This window comes from Oryzias melastigma, linkage group LG3, assembly GCF_002922805.2.
Source record: "Oryzias melastigma strain HK-1 linkage group LG3, ASM292280v2, whole genome shotgun sequence".
In the NCBI taxonomy this organism is placed as follows: Eukaryota; Metazoa; Chordata; class Actinopteri; order Beloniformes; family Adrianichthyidae; genus Oryzias; species Oryzias melastigma.
Window position 1 is genome coordinate 21443998 of NC_050514.1, and position 16159 is coordinate 21460156.

At 38.5% G+C, this 16159-nt stretch overlaps 2 protein-coding genes across 2 annotated transcripts in view; both read left to right on the forward strand.

Annotated features, from left to right (window-relative positions):
- The window catches only part of kif28 (kinesin family member 28), a gene marked incomplete at its 5' end in the record, with an annotated part of 9513 nt that extends 6298 nt beyond the window's left edge, over positions 1 to 3215 (forward strand). Inside the window, 6 exon segments of the mRNA XM_024295567.1 lie at positions 73 to 207; positions 991 to 1157; positions 1322 to 1410; positions 2401 to 2515; positions 2632 to 2765; positions 2888 to 3215. Of these exon segments, the coding sequence (XP_024151335.1) occupies positions 73 to 207; positions 991 to 1157; positions 1322 to 1410; positions 2401 to 2515; positions 2632 to 2765; positions 2888 to 3046 (799 nt within the window).
- Positions 3216 to 6297: 3082 nt separating this feature from the next.
- The window catches only part of dna2 (DNA replication helicase/nuclease 2), a 15318-nt gene continuing 5456 nt past the window's right edge, over positions 6298 to 16159 (forward strand). The window contains 13 exon segments of the mRNA XM_024295633.2: positions 6298 to 6968; positions 7106 to 7171; positions 8272 to 9118; positions 9789 to 9897; positions 10057 to 10206; positions 10441 to 10624; positions 10747 to 10895; positions 11051 to 11173; positions 11257 to 11497; positions 11579 to 11693; positions 14883 to 15039; positions 15208 to 15399; positions 15473 to 15741. Coding sequence (XP_024151401.1) covers positions 6942 to 6968; positions 7106 to 7171; positions 8272 to 9118; positions 9789 to 9897; positions 10057 to 10206; positions 10441 to 10624; positions 10747 to 10895; positions 11051 to 11173; positions 11257 to 11497; positions 11579 to 11693; positions 14883 to 15039; positions 15208 to 15399; positions 15473 to 15741 — 2629 coding nt within the window. The 5' untranslated portion in view covers positions 6298 to 6941.

Consider the following 16159-nt stretch of genomic DNA (forward strand, 5'->3'; position numbering starts at 1 on the left):
CCTATATAAAACACATGTTCAATCACATGCTCAGACAAAACAAAGGTAACAAAACCAAATTCCACTTTCCAGCCCTCTCGGAGAGGATGACATCCTGATCGATCCGTCTGAAGCACTGGGTCGACGACTAGATTTCCAGCTGGTCCTGGACCAGTGTTGTGGCGTGAGATGGATCAGAGAGGTCCACAATAGAGGAGTTCAGATCGGGTAAGGCACCGGAGGCTGTGTGTTTGTCTCTGATAGAATAAATTTAGACATTTTAATAGTAATGTGAGAGAATACGAATTTGCTGTTGACAATGACAATCTGTAGAAATAGACATTGGCTCTTACCACAGCACACAAGTCGGGCCACACCTGAGTGCATCAAGCCCCAAAATATGGTTATTTGGGTGAAAGCTCTGGTGCTTGCCCCATGCACTGATTGCCTAAAGCAGGCCTAAAGTAGAAGTGTGCCAAAGCACCAGTCCCTGGTCTCAAGAACGGGATAATGGTGTGGTGAGGTGGACATGTGACGAATGTTGTTGCCAGTAGGAGTAAACGCCACTTCCTCCTGAATAGAAGTTATCTGTGAGCACAGACAGTAAAGAGAACAAGAGTGAAGCCAAGAATGCAGAGGAATCAACTTCCTGAGGCTCTGTCAGCACTGCACTACCCAACNGGTGAATGCTCTGGTGCTTGCCCCATGCACTGATTGCCTAAAGCACGCCACTTCCTCCTGAATAGAAGTTATCTGTGAGCACAGACAGTGAAAGAGTACAAGAGTGAAGCCAAGAATGCAGAGGAATCAACTTCTTGTGGCTCTGTCAGCACTGCACTACCCAACGGTTGTGCTGAGTTGACACAAAGTGTGTAGTCATGTGATACCTTGATTGGTTTATGTCCATTTGAAGCCTGTATTTCAGCTCTGTGGTTGTACTTGTTTGAACCAAGCAGATTTTGACTTGAACACTTTACTTTCTCATAGAGCATTCTCTCTCCATCCTAACAGTTTCAAGTTGTTTGACTGCAGCCAGCCTTTCTACACTCCGGCCGTGTGGCACAATGTCAATCCCCTTTTAGATCACAGGGTTCACTTTGCCTCTCTGCACACCTCGCAACGTCTACTAGATTACCTCCAGAGCAGTGCTGTGGTGCTCGAACTCTGGGGACTTCAAGGTAAAGATGAATTGTAAAAATTAATGTACTTTTTTAAGTTAGATTAAAAGCAATTGATGAGGTACTGATATAGTTTCAAAGGCTATCCCTTGTAACCACTTAGAAGATAAAGAATCTGTCAATTTAATGAGGAGGAGCTGCTTAAAGTTGGTCTTCTGTTTCAGAGGGATGCTCTGACCTAAGGTCTTCTCTAGAACCAGTGACGGCTGAGGGCATCACAATCATTGATCAAAACAGTTCACCACAAGCTACAGTAAGAAAGCAGCCCAGAGCAACAACTAGAAGCAATACAGAAATCAGATTGTACTAAGTTAAAGTTAAATTTCCATCTGTGGGAATTCATGCAGTTCAGAAATAGACACTGAAAGTTAATCATTTATCAAACCATCAATTTGTTTTGATACAAATTTGAACTTCTTAATAAAGTGCGCTGTTTCAATCACAGGAGCTTCATGCTATAAGGAGAGGTTAAAATACCCTTAACCTTTAAAATTATTTCCACAATTTTTTTTTTCACTCCTGAGAAACTCTCCTCTGCTTTTTGTGATTCTGAGAATGATTGTCACTTGTTTAAGTCCCACTATAGAGTCATCTTTTCCCCTTTTCTAAAAGCGTTCCAAGTGATCTTTTAAAATCAATATGTGTTCTAGGACATAGTTTCTGCAGAGTTTTAATTAGTTTATAAGTTTCTGCAGAAATTCACCTCTGTTGGTGCTGAACAACCCTTCCCAAATGCTGAGAGCTCTCTGTTTACATCCCCCACGAGCTCAGAGCTCCTCATAACCTCAACCTAACATTATCGGTGCAACAAAAATGGTGAGCAATATTGGAGCTATCCAGGTACACGTGGAAGACGTACTTGGATCTAGTGGTCTACCAGTGGATGCATCAGAATGGAGCAGTGCAGGGAGCTTGTGGCATACCCGCTTTATTTTCTATGTCACATATATCTTTTTCAAAAAGCATTTTTATCTGCTCCTAATTTACAATGATTTGAATTAAGAAATACTCAGAAATGCAATTTTAATCAAAATTGTCTTTATATTTGTTCTCCATCATGAGACAAAATGCTAGAAGAACATGTTAAAAACACTAAAAAAGCTATTTTCATTAGAGTGATGGGAAAACTGACTGATTATAAATTTGCAGACACCCATCAGAGAACCCATCTTGGTGTGTTTAGGGGTTTTCCTTTCTTACTAGAATGGTTCCAACAGTGTTCTCCTGTCTGTGCGTGTTGCAGCCTGTGGACTCGATGAGAGCTCTACAGGAGGACTTGGAAGAGCTGAAGAGCATCAACGCTTCACTGAGGAAAGAGAATCACAATCTACGAGAACAACTCAACTCAGCTAGGAATGGTAACTGAAATATAACACATCCATTTTGTGTTTGCTTTATTTCAGAACAGTAAAGGAAATAAATCTGATCGCCTCTGAAAGCTGTTCCTTCTTGCACCCTGACTCTTTTGTTTTAGGTTTGGAGGGTGTTCGCAGTCGATCGTTACGTCCCAGTTGTGATGCAGAGTTTGCACGCGCTCTTAAGGTTTTCTACCACAGTATGACCTCAGTGAGAGGTCAGCTGCAGCGTCTGCGCAGGCACAGGCCTAGTGTATGTATTTATGGTTGACAACATCACAGACACTTGAAGAAAGTTCTTGGAGCTGTATCATATATATGTTTTACTAAAGCGATTCCCATGTTATGCAGTCAAAAATGTAATGTTTTCTGCAGGAGGACTTCGACCTCGTGGGGCTCAGACTGTTTGTAGACGAGCAGAGTCGTCTTCTGAGAGACTTCTCAGAGCAGCTGGAGCTGATTGTTTTCACCCTCAAACAAGACGTGGCCGCCATTGTCCGCCGCAAACGGGAACGCTCAGGGGTTTGGTCATGACTCCAAGCCTCCTGGTTTTTCTAATTAATAGAGATCCTTAGTATCTCCTGTCAGATTTAACATGCAGTTTCTGTCAATGTGCAGTGGTTGAAGCAAAGATGCCCTGAAACAACTGCATTAAAACTCTCACTGATGCTCCCAGAAAGCCCAGCTGACTGGAATTAACCTCTTTCTTGATTCAATTTTCTTGGAATACACTATTCCTATCTAGACAGACAGAATGATAATAAATCTGTCAGGTTTTTTTTTTTTTTTTAATGTTACCATCCACGGTATTAACGAGTCAGTTTCAACTCATGTCTTAAATTATCTTTAAAATACACTAAAAACATTAACCCGTTGCCATTTTGTTGGGTTCCTTATCCATGGAAGTATTGGTTTTATTATTTTTTCTGTGGGTTTTGGGGGATTTAAAAAAACAAGCAAGCCTCTAGATTTCAATAAAAACAGAAAAAAATAACCTTAAGAGAATCATAAAAGTGTAAGAAAGTTTGAGTTATTTGAATGGAGTTTAGAACACATCCTTGAAATGAATTTGCTTGATCTATTTTTCAATTTTAAAAATGATTAACCTTATAGTAACTTCTTTTGTGTTATGGGTCTGTTTTGACCCATACATATTTTCTTCAAGAACATGCAAAAATACATAAATATATTTAATCAGCAATAGAACATTAATCCAAACACATTAGAACAACAACAACCAGCAAAAACATATTCAAACCAATAGAAATCACTTAAATCCTCCAACAATATTAGAAAGCTAAGCTGATGGAAAGCTACTCTGATGCATTCATTAATATCTTTATGTTCCTTGAATATTCCCGTGGCTGGATAGCTCCCATATTGCTCACTGTTTTTGCTGCGCCGCTAATATTAGCTTGGGCTAGTAAGGGGCTGTAAGCTAGCGGGAGAGAGTGTAAACAAAAGGATGATGGGATATCAGTGGAGGGTTGCTTCCGCACCTCTGCCTCTTTGTCACACCCTTCACTGGCTCTAAACCATTGTGTTGTGATTGTTTTCTTGCATGTAGCTGGACAAATTTTGACTACATATCTGTCCTTTTTGAGTATGTTTTCTTATATATATTTCCACGATACAGAAACAAAACTTGTCTATGGTATACTATAGCCTGGGATTCTGGTTATGATCTGGAAAATATCATTATTGCAAATTCAAACATTCAATGCTTTTAATCATTTTTAAGAGTAGACTTTAATTTGTAACATAAACACATGAAAGATCTCATGCAAACTTTGTTTTAAAGGAAAACCCACACCTATATTTGATCAAGTGTAATAAAAGCCACTATCAGAGGGTGTTAGAGCACACCCTAGAAATTTGCATGTCCAAATTCATTGGAAAATGATAACCACACCAGGTCATAAAAACTCCAACTCAAGTATTGACTGGTTTAACTTGTCTTCCCCAGAGGTTTAAAAGTCATTGCATGAGCCAAGCAGGTCAGTTTTCTGTTGGAGGTTTTCAGTTTGTCGCTTTGAAAGTTTGAGGACAAACTAAGTTCACCTCAGTTCAAATTCTCCAGAGTTTTGCGCGTATATATGTATTTTTTTGTTTAAATTGAATCATTCCTTTTTTTAGTAAACATTTTGCTTCCATTCCATTTCAATTTATTTATATCCCTCCGTTTTTTATTTAAAAAACATCTCACAACACCTAAATCACAATTTTTGGTCACAAACGCCTAACAGATGCTGATTTAAAGATGTCACTCCACCACTCCAGAATCCGAGTGACCTAACAGGCTTTCCTTGTGAAGAAACCTTCATTTTTTCTTCTACTGGCTGAGGATCACGGGAGTCGTAAATCCCACTTCTGGATCATCCTGCCCCTCTCGGCTGACTGAACTGGACAAGGAGACTTCAAATTCACTCGGTGAGGAACGCAGTCTGTCGTTTACTTAGTCTCTGCTCAGTGGTCAGAGTAAAGATTAATGTTATCATCACAAACGTCAAGTCTTTGACTCAATTTTCATAATATCTGAGGAGTCATCCACCCCTCATCACTTAAATACCAATTCATATACAGAACACACACAGTATCACTCAAATAGTACACTTCTCATTTCAACATTTTGTTTATATAATTTTATTTTACTTCTACTTTATGAGCTGAACGCTTGTCTCTATGTTTTACAAATGCCCATTGCTTTTCAATAATTTACTTTTACATCCAGTACGTCATGCTTGTGTTGATCTCATTTTATTCTATAAATATTCAAAAGACTTCATTGCTCATATTCATTATTTCTCTTTGTAATAAAGTCCATTCAGATGGTACAAACACATTTTTACAGTACATTCCACATAATAAGAACAAATTAGAAGGGTGGCTACAAATCATCTATGAAAATAATCTTTTTTTTTAATCATCGGAAATCCATTAAGTGTTAGATAAACCTTAAAACTTAAGCCTTTTGATATACATTTACTGCAAATCATACTAGAAAACAACTTTTTCAATAATTTTGAACAATATTATTTAATGTTAGTTTTTTTTATTCTGTAGATTTTTTAAATGAAAAATATTTGTGCAACCTTTGCACATCTGTTTGAGCATTTAAAAAAAAAGACATTTGTTTCAAAAAGCTTGGAGGAGCCTTTTGTTTTAGAGTTAAATCTCACATGATTTGAGACTTGAGGACAAACAACTTTTGAAAACCCTCTGGCAGTTTTCTACTTTTTTCTTCAAACATGCCTAAGTAAGGTTTACTGTTTTATCATGCCTTTGAATCTTAATAAGTCTGACTTGTGAATTATGTGTTTGTATGTTTTCTCATTTGATTTTTAAAATAATTACAAAAGAATACAAAATAAAAAATACAGTTCTCAAGAAGGAATTATCCTGATAAACTGGAATTTTGTAGCCGATGGAAAGAGGTATGTGGCCAATGATTATGAATACTTTTTTAGAAATATTTAGTTCATTCTATAATGTATAAGAAAGATTTTCAATTCAAGAACAAATTTTACAAATGTTACTTCTGGTCTGAAAATCAATTTAAAGGGAAAGGTAAAATTTCCTAAAATTGAGAGAAACTGAACATATGTGCAGGTCACACAAATAAAACACACAATATAAAAAACAAATACTAACATTTTTTAATCAAGCAAGTTTTATCAAATATCAAACAGCAATATTAAAATGCAGTAAAAAGTAATAATAACAATAAGGCAAATAAATAAAGATCGTTTTGTTTATGAGAAGGGTCAAAACTTTTGTTTCAGCTGTCCATCATTAGAAGCTCTGTGGTGGGCATGTGGTTTTGTTATTTTGTACGTAAAATACTGTACTAAAATGAAACAGATATGTATTAACAGTAGGCATTTCTGTTGAATCACCTTACAATTACCTTAAAATGGGTAGAAGTGGCTTCAATTGACGTTTGAAACTTTAAAAAATTATATTTGAAGCCATTATCATTGCATAATCTGACATTTGATTATGTGATTTTATTAAGAGCACTTTTTTGTAATTTTTTTTATTTTTATTTACATGTCTTTTATTTTGTCATCCTGGTGAAGTGAGCGGAAGTGAGCAAAGTCGGAAGTAAGTTTGGATCATTTCCGTTGACGCGACTTCCGTTCCGCGAAACAGAAAATTTGGCGGCTCAACTAAAATGAAGAATTCGTGCAAATTTTGAATTAAGTCGCTATTTATGCCGTTTCTTCGGGTTAAGATGCGTATCCGTGGATATGCGGCGCGTTTTACTTTTATTTGTCCAGGCTGATGCGTCTATTCACGACATTATTAACGCTCTTACTGAACTGATAATAAAACAAACTCTTTTAATGTCCCAAAACCTCTCTGTTAGCCGTGTAGACACGTCGATATTTTAGTTCAAAAAGCAGGCTAGTGCGTAATCTAATTCAAGATGAAAAAGACCAAAATGAAGAACAGGGTGAGTCTGCTCAGTACTAAACAAAGAAACAAACTATAACCGTTTTATTGGGTTGGCTTTACAGCTGCGTCCACTGTCTTTAATTAAACCGTATGAGCAGGTGTTTGAATAATGTGTGTTTAAACTATTTCTGACAGATTCCTGCAGGGAAACCTGGAGGACAACAAAACATTTCAGCATTTTTTTCTTCAAAAGACCAGAAGGTAAGCTGTTTTTCTCTTAAGTTTGAATACAAGTTGTTGTTATCATTATTAGTTTTTGAATCAAAAATATGGTGTCAAGACTTAAGATTAAGACGATTTTCAGCAAACACCAAAATACAGTTAGGCTGCAAAACAGAGTTTAAATAGTATAATAATAATAATAATAATAATAGTCTCTGTGTATTAACTAGGGGTGTAACGATTCAAAAATTAAAAAATTTGCAGCTGCCAGACAGATTCATAATCGATATTGGTTCATTTTGAACGATCCGATTCATTGACCTAAAGTCGATCCTGGACAGCTTTAGCCAGAAATTCAATCTAAAGATAAATACGTTGTCCTGAACGGTGCAGGTGAAGTTTTCCAGATTCCTTGGATTTCTTGCAAGATAATCAAATGAAAAATATATGTACAAACAAGAATTAATTCCCATTTTAGTTCTATAAAGTTCTGCCCACTGTTGTTTTTCCCCCATCAAAATAATACAAGCAGAACTTTATTAGAACATTTTATCACACTTGTCTTTGCAAAGTTCTGTTTTTCACACATTGGACTGTAATGATGGATTGATCATCTGTTATTGTCATCACATGCGTGTTGTCTGCTGTGATGGACCTTAGTTGTTTTTACCTTATATTAAAATAAACTTACCGTGTCTCAACATGAATTGTGTTTTCCAATATTGATAATTGATTTATTTATTTTGGAATTATTTTTAAATTTATAATTTGATTCAATTCTGCTTCAGACAGATCGATCTGGTTGGATTACAAGATGGAAATTGCTTAATTGTTACACCCCTATTAATTTATCATCAATGCAAATTTAAGTATAGATAAATAAACAGATTATAAAGTTTTGATATATTTTGTTAATATTAAAAACCACATCCCTGGAGAACAAATCTTTGCATTTATTTATGTTAAATTACGTTTAAAATCTTTGTGGTTGAGTTTCATAAGACTCTTGAACAATAAACTGAGTTTCTTGATGTTTATATATTCAGTTGGTAATTTCTGTATTCCTGTTTTTCCCTCTATGTAATGCCTGATATTGACATTTTATTGTTTAAAAAAATCTATAACTTTCTCATTTTCAGGTCTCTCCGTCTCCCTTAAAACCATACAACTCTGTCTGTGCATTCGGGAAGGCCGGGCCCCAAAACCCACATCATAAAAGTTCCCTGCTGAGACGTCGTTCTCCATCAAGGAGAAACATGCCTGGAGATCTTGAAAATGTTCTTCCTTCCTCTCCAGACCTTCTGCTTTTGGTTCCTGAAACCCCCAATAGTCAGATCAGGTTTACATGCTCCACTTCCCCCAAAGAGGAAAACCAGGATCCCAGCAGAGAGGTGGCAAACCTCGGCCAGCTGTCTCCCATTTGTCGCAGCCCCAGCTCTAAAAGTCAGAGAATAAAGAGGTTGAGTAATGAAAAGAGAGGATCAACAAAGTTAGATGGGAGATTGTCTGGCTCTTTGAAGAGACTCTTCAATCCTGGTGAGGACTCCTACATGGCAAAGAAGGCAAGAATGGTGAACGACTCAATGCAAAAGTCTGCAGTCCAGGTCTCAGGTAGCACCCAGGAGGAGTTGCAGCCTTTTAGTAACTTTTTGAAGGTGCTCTCTGATGATAAAACCAACAAATCCACTTTGCAGATTAGTTCTGATCGTCACATGAAGGACCAGAGAAAACATCAGGAGGAGCAGGGCAGGAAAGACTCTAGTTTTACTGTGATAACAGAAATGAAAGCAGCAGAGGGTCAAACCAAGAAAACCTTTCACTGTAGTGTGCAGAATGCATGCATTCCTTTCTCTAGTGGGAAGGAATCTTCGAGCAAAATCCCAGTGAAGGAGGTTGAGCCAAAAGAAAAATACACCACAACAACACAGGAGATGGATGAAGATAAAAACAAGAAGTCAACACATCAGGAACACGCTGGAGCTGCAGGTGCTTCATTCTACACGACTCACGAAAATCAGCCATTATGTGTCAAATATTGGACAATTTGAGTATGATAATGAGGTGCACAGTGGTGTAGTGGTTAGCACTCTCTCTTCTCAATCTGGACTGGATCCTTTTTGTGTGGAGTTTGCATGTTCTTCTGGTGCATGTGTGGGTTGTCTCCATGCACTCCAGCATCCTCCTAAAGTCCAAAAGCATGCTTCATTAGTTAACTGAAGATTCTAAATTGCCCCAAAGTGTGCATGTGATTGTGCATGTGAGTGTGCATGTGAGTGTGCATTGTGTGACAGTGAGGTGACCCGTTCACCCAACAGTAGCTGAGTCAGTGTCCAGTGACCCTGAAAGGGAATTAGCAGGTTTAAAAGATGGATAGTGGATGTTTTTTTATAAAACCAACAAATTTATCTAACAAAGGAAGCTGATGATTTTTAATTTAAAACTATGTTCACATCAATATTGTTTTAATCCACTGAAAAAAGTTGAATTTGAGAAATTTAACACTCAGTGGAACTACATAGAAAAGGTCTCTTTATGCAAACTTCCTCTTATGTTTTTCATATTTAACATCACCGTCCACATATATTTGTGATCCTTTTTTCTCTAATGTGTTTTGGAGCAATTTTTGTACATTTTCTTTGTTCTCCTGATTAATAAGATACAGCATCAGCATCTACCCATCCTCCAGAGGAGGACTTTGATGACAGCTGGTTTATGGAACAGATGGATCAAATGGACTGTGTGGAGGATAAACCTAAAAAACCTCGGTAAGAAACACCTGAGCATATTAGCACACTAACATATTACTATTCTGCTAAAGTTGAAGATACCCTAGTGTAGTTAAAGTGTCCTTACTGTATCTTGGTTAACCTGATAAAGAAACTGGAGTTTTTTCATGGTTGGGTCAAAACGTTTTGGTTTTACAGTAAGGTACCAGACCACGTCATCCTTTCCGGAGGTCCAAACAATCGCTACTGGGTTGTGGATGTCGAGGACGGTCCAGGCTACAAAAAGCTCATCATCACATCTTCCAGGACGCAGCATCCAACAGAGACGTGTTTGCTAAAAGATGGATGGTAGTGCTTCTATTTTCTGTACATTACTTTGTCCAAAAACAGAAAAATAAAACATAAATAAAAATTTCTCAGAAATTATAAAAGGACAAGATTTCTTGTTTTTAATGACATCATAGATATTTTTTTAATGCTAAAAATAGTATGACACATGGATGCTGTATTTCTGTGTCCTATTTTTGTTAAATGTCTTTCATGGGATTTTAAGCTTTCATTCTTTGCTCCTGCTGCTTCCAGGGAGACGACGCCTGTGAGGCGTGGCGATGTGGTGCATCTGGAGGGTCGTTCGGACGCTGGGACCTGGTTAGTGGAGCGGGATCAAGGCTTCCTGGTTTTGCAGCCTGACAGTCTTATTTCAGGAACCAGCATTTCCAACTCCATCCGTTGCATGAGGCGCGCAGTTCTGGGAGAAATGTTCAAGGTAAACAGATGATCACTTTCTGGAAACACCAATTCTGGTCATTGTTGTAAATTATTATATTTTCAAATAATTGGTATTGCAAGACTGCAGTTTTGACAGTGTTTTCATTCTTCTCCTTCCAGAGTTTTGATGGTGGCTCCAAGCAGATGCTGAATGGGACCATGGTCCATGAAGTCTTCCAGAGAGCAGCCAAAGCCAAGGATTTTTCTTTGGAGAAACTATCAAAGTTGGCAGATGAGGCTCTGCACAGTCCTCGGTACTTGGGAGACATGTGAGTAACATTAGAGTGCAGCAGGCTGCGTTTATTTTGTGTGAACAAAGCAGATGTTTTATTTCATTTTTCTTGAGATGTTGAAGCTTGCTGAACTCTTTAGACATTTTTAGAAACCTGATTGTATTCTGTGTGATTATTATTGGTGTTCACAGGTATACTCTGGGTGTGAGTCAGGAGGAGATGAAGCAGGAACTGCTCGATTATCTGCCCTCACTGGAAAACTGGGCCGGCGAATACCTCAGCTCCTCAAAGCCAAAGCCCATCGGTCTCAAAATGTAGGTTCAGTTGGAATTTTTGATCTTAAAGAAAAAAGGTTGACCTTTTTTAAAACGTTGTTCTTTTGTCGTCCTGGTCTCAGTCTAAACTCCCGTCAAGCTCCAGGTGGGTGCCAGGACTCAAACGCCGTTGTCACGGTGACAGAGTTGGCAGATATCGAGGAGAACGTCTGGTCTCCGAGGTTTGGCCTCAAAGGGAAAATTGACGTAACGGCTCGGGTTCAAATCCAAAGACCACGAAGCAGCAGAAGTCCGGAAGAAAAGACGTTCCCCCTGGAGTTAAAAACTGGAAAGGAGTCCAACTCCATTGAGCATCGCAGTCAGGTTGGTGGACTGCTCTCATAACTGGATGGGATCACGGTGATAATTGTGGTTATTTAGATGTTTTCATGGGCTTATTTTTAGGTGATTTTGTACACGCTAATGAGCATGGAGAGATACAACCCTGAAGCTGGTCTCCTGCTTTACCTGAAGACCGGCAGCATGTATCCTGTAGCACCCAGCCACATGGACCGCAGAGGTACACCTTAACCAGTGATGTTGGGTTCGAGCGGGCAGCTTTACTTTATATTGATCTTTCAAACAGGATGTGACGTATGGAGCGCTCACTACACATTTGTGAGTTAACCAAATGAAGCTCCATTACATCACATGCGTTTGGCCGACCATTCGCGCCAGTTTTGAAATCAAGCCGGTGTAGGTAGCAGATGTGCTCGGCCTGTCAGATCGGCTCGGGGGCTGGCGCATAGATGACGTGTAAGATTGTGATTGGTCCAGACCATTAGACCACTGTCACGTGACACGGGGAATGACACACTTCCGCCATAACAATGCACAGATTCTTCCCGAGTAAAAAACCGAGGAGGTCCGAACAAATACGTTAAGAATCACAAAAGGAGAAGGAATATTTGCAATCAACCGCAAAAACCTTGACAACAAAATAATCCGATCGAGAGGAATCATCACAGGATAATGATCGTTATTTTAATAGAGAGAAATCAGGCTGGGAAGCATGATGTCTGAGCTAAAGTGGGTGCTAGCGAGTAGCATGCTAGCTTGTTGTTGGTCGCACATAAAAAAAAGAAAGTAGTTATTCGCACGTATTTTTTTCTAAATACATCCTGCCAATGTTTAACCTTTTTCCTTTCTTTTTTAAAAAAATAAACTGTATTTTAAACATAAGTTTCAGTACAGAAAAACTGCAAATTAGCCAACTCGTTTGTTACAGTTGTGTGACGTCATCACTAGTAGCAAGCCCCCGAGTCGATCTGACAGGCCGAGCACATCTGCTACCTACACCGGGGTTATTTATGTGTCAACTTCTACAAAGAGGCAGAACTCTTCCTGCCTTAGTGGGTTTAGGAGAGGAGGAGACTGTGCTTGCATTGTTGCTATTGTTCTATGGCTTTAGAAACAGGAGGAAGGATTTAGGTGAGTTTGGTATAACATTTCATCTACCAGCATTTGCAATCAAACATTGATTTACAAACCTAACATTCTTATATATAAAGACATCCATACATGCACATCTTTACCACTCATACGTACCAGTTTAGTGATTAGTTTGTAGTGAAAACTGTTGAGAGAATTCTTTTTCTAAATAAAAATGTGTGAATCTCCTATGTATTTGACTTTAAAACCTGATCACTTTCTCCCAGTAACAAAAGCTTCTCACAGTTTTATTTATTTTGTAAAAGTGGGAAAGTGGGTATCTTAAAGATCTTTTTTATCCAATCTTGCGAAGCAAACTGCAGTATACAGGGCTCTAGAATGCACATGCAACTGGATTTATTAATGGTGCGCCTTAAAATCATACCAGTGCACCCAGCCGTTCTGTGAGGAGAAAAAAAACTATCTCCATCACTCCAAAATTCTCCTTCCTGTATGTGTGTGCAGGTGTAACTACCTCAAATAAGAAAGATCATATTTTATATTTCATTAGAATTCACATCTGACTCGTTCAGTTTGAGTCACAATGATGGTGACAGGTGGTGCAAATGGAAAAAAAAAAGTCTCAAAATATTCTTTAACTTTTCAACCATTAACTAAATGAACGTAATTCCAGCGTATTCTGAAGCGGAATAAACAAGCCTCTGTGCAGTTGTTAAGTGTTTGCGTAGTCAACATTTATCAATGGATACTGCCACAGAGAAAAGCTGCTTTGTGCATTGACTGTACATGTCTATGAAAGCTCTACGTTAGGAATAAAAAGAGAAAAAAAAACGTTTTTCGTCGCATCAGAATCTGCTGATTCATGGTGATCGTGTAAAAGGTTGAAGATTTAAAAGCCAAAAGGCCAGTTATTTAGGTGTAGCTACAAAATTATCTGTGTAAGGGTTAACTACAGTGGACATGAAGGTTAAACAACATAAACGGATGCATCAACGCAAAACATTATGAAGATCTCAACGATCATAAAAACGAAAAACAAAAACAAAGCAAAAAAAAAATCCATGAAGTTTAGAAATCAAAATTCCACAAACCAAAACAATTTAAAAAAAAGAAAGAAAGAAAAAGGAAATGCTTTTAAAACAAAAGTACATTTCAAAACTTAACATGAACTGTTAAAGAAGGAATGAAAGCAGAACCATCACTGATTGGATGAAGACATTTGTCCTTCATGTTGTCAGTTTTTGCATGAAGCTCCTTAAACCAAAACATGGATGTTACTGCTGACCCAAACATGCTGCTAAAGAATGTTTTCATTCAGGACATAACCATGAAGTCATACTTGATCAGCTCTATAAAACCTATAAAAGTTTTTTTTTTTTAGTTTAAATTTCAGCTCCGTGAAGCATTTTAAATGCTACAATAACATGTTAAAAACACAAAAAACACACATTTCATTGAAGTGGGTCTTTAAGCACCAACTTGTTCATGTAATTTATCATTATTGAAGAACTGAGTTTTAAATAAAGAGCTTTATGTTTACCAGTTTGTGAGTTAATCATTTTCTAGTCTTAATGCCAATATTGACAGCAATTAAAAAGGAAAGTAACCATGTAAAACATCCCAGTCAAATGCAATGTGGTCGAGACGGTCAATGTACCAAACTTTTGTGCCGGTGCACCTACAAAAAAAATGTAGGTACACCAGTGCACCCAATGCAAACATTTAGTCTAGAGCCCTGCAGTATGTTTGCTTTACCTAAATTTTGACCTATCCCCTGGGAGAGTGGTGAGCTGCAGACACAGCTACACTCGGGAACCATTGGCTGGTTTAATCCACCAATCCAACCCCTAAATACTGAGTGTCAGACAAGAAGACACTGGGTACAATTTTAGAGTCGCACATAATTTCACTGATCTTTTTTGTTCCATGCTGATGCAATGTTTGAAGTCTGTCCAACAAATGTCACTTATTTTAATGTGTCAAATGCTTCACAACTTTAAAACGTTTTAACATAATTGGTTCAGTAAGCTTTGGTTTCTCCGTCGCTAATGTTACCTCTCACCTGCTGACCCACAGCCAGCTGCAGCTGTGAATCCTCACCACAAGATATGCAGTGAATGAGTCGCAGTTTCACTTCTCTTCAGTGCTTGTCGCAGTTACATGATCTCTGCTCCTTCTTTGCATCTGTGCAAGCAGTTTGGATGATGAGACAAGTTTTTGACATTGTTTTTCTGCTGGACAGCATGGAAATGTGATGCAGAAAGATGAATTCTGTCGCTGCTGCTTCTTCATATCTTCTTCTTTTCTCTTTTGTCAGAGCTTCTGAAGCTGAGAAACACTTTGGTTCATCACCTTCACAGCAGTGTGGAGAAAGGGGCAGACCGGAGCAACCTCCAAAGACTTCCTGACATCCTGTCGAACAGACAGACCTGCCAGTACTGCCCCCAGAAGCTCAACTGTGCTCTATACGAGAGGTGCTTCTTTTTCAGTACTGTTTCTATAAAAGTTATTTTAAATTTCTATAAAGTTCAAAACATTACTGGTAGTAAACTGAAATTTGCATCAAAGCTTTACCTTTTACTTTACCTATCACTCACCGCTTGTCCTCTTCCTCCTTCTCGTCGTCTTCATCGTCCACTCAGAGTACTGGATCCCAGCTCTGCAGATCTGCGCGACGATGTTGTTCGTGACTTTCTGCAGCAGGAGTCCGGCCACCTGGCCCCGCAACACCTTAACTATTTTTCTCACTGGCTGCTGCTCTGCCTTTTGGAAGCGGTCACCATGGAAACGAAGAACACTCGGAAGCACATCTGGCTTCAGTCGATTGAGAGCAGGTATGGCTGTTTTTTTTTGTTAGACTGTAAAGGTATTTCACTTTTAAAGCTGATGCTTCCTCTCTGACATTAGTGAGAAGAATGGGAGCTGCATGGGGAATCTGCAGCTTCAGGATGCCGTCACAGCACAGGCAGAAGACGTCTTTCTGCATCGGTTCCAGCGGACCAGATCTGCTCCTTTACAGAGTGCAACCAACTGTGGACTGACCAGTGGAGATCGGATTGTAGTGAGCGACCAGGATGGTCGCCTCGTCGGCTTGGCAACAGGGTACCTGTGTGAGGTGGACAAGACATCAGTCAGTTGTAGGCTAAGCAGGTGAGATCAAGTCCCTCTAATACCCAGTTTAAAGACTGAAGCTATGTACACACCAGGCATTCAAAAATGTTCTGATAATACGTTGATGCTCACACTGGACAAGCAGGGAGGGGCTTCTTTTTCTCCATGCAGAAGTTGTCGGGCTCGTCGCTATTTCCATGTTCATCCCATAAACCAAACCCATCCAAGTCCCTGATTGGTCAAAGTTTGACCTGGGTTAACCTTTCCATGTGCATTCAAAGGCCATGCAGGTTGTATGGGGTCAAATAAGGATCAGCTTAAAGTGGACCAAAAAACAGGTAGAAAACTTGAAAAATAGACATCAGTAATTTTTACCTTTCACTATTTTTTTCAAATTTTCAAGATTTATTTCAAGTTTTCAGGTTTTATATATATATATATATTTTTTTTTTTTCAAATTTTATGTTTTTTTAATTAAAAAAT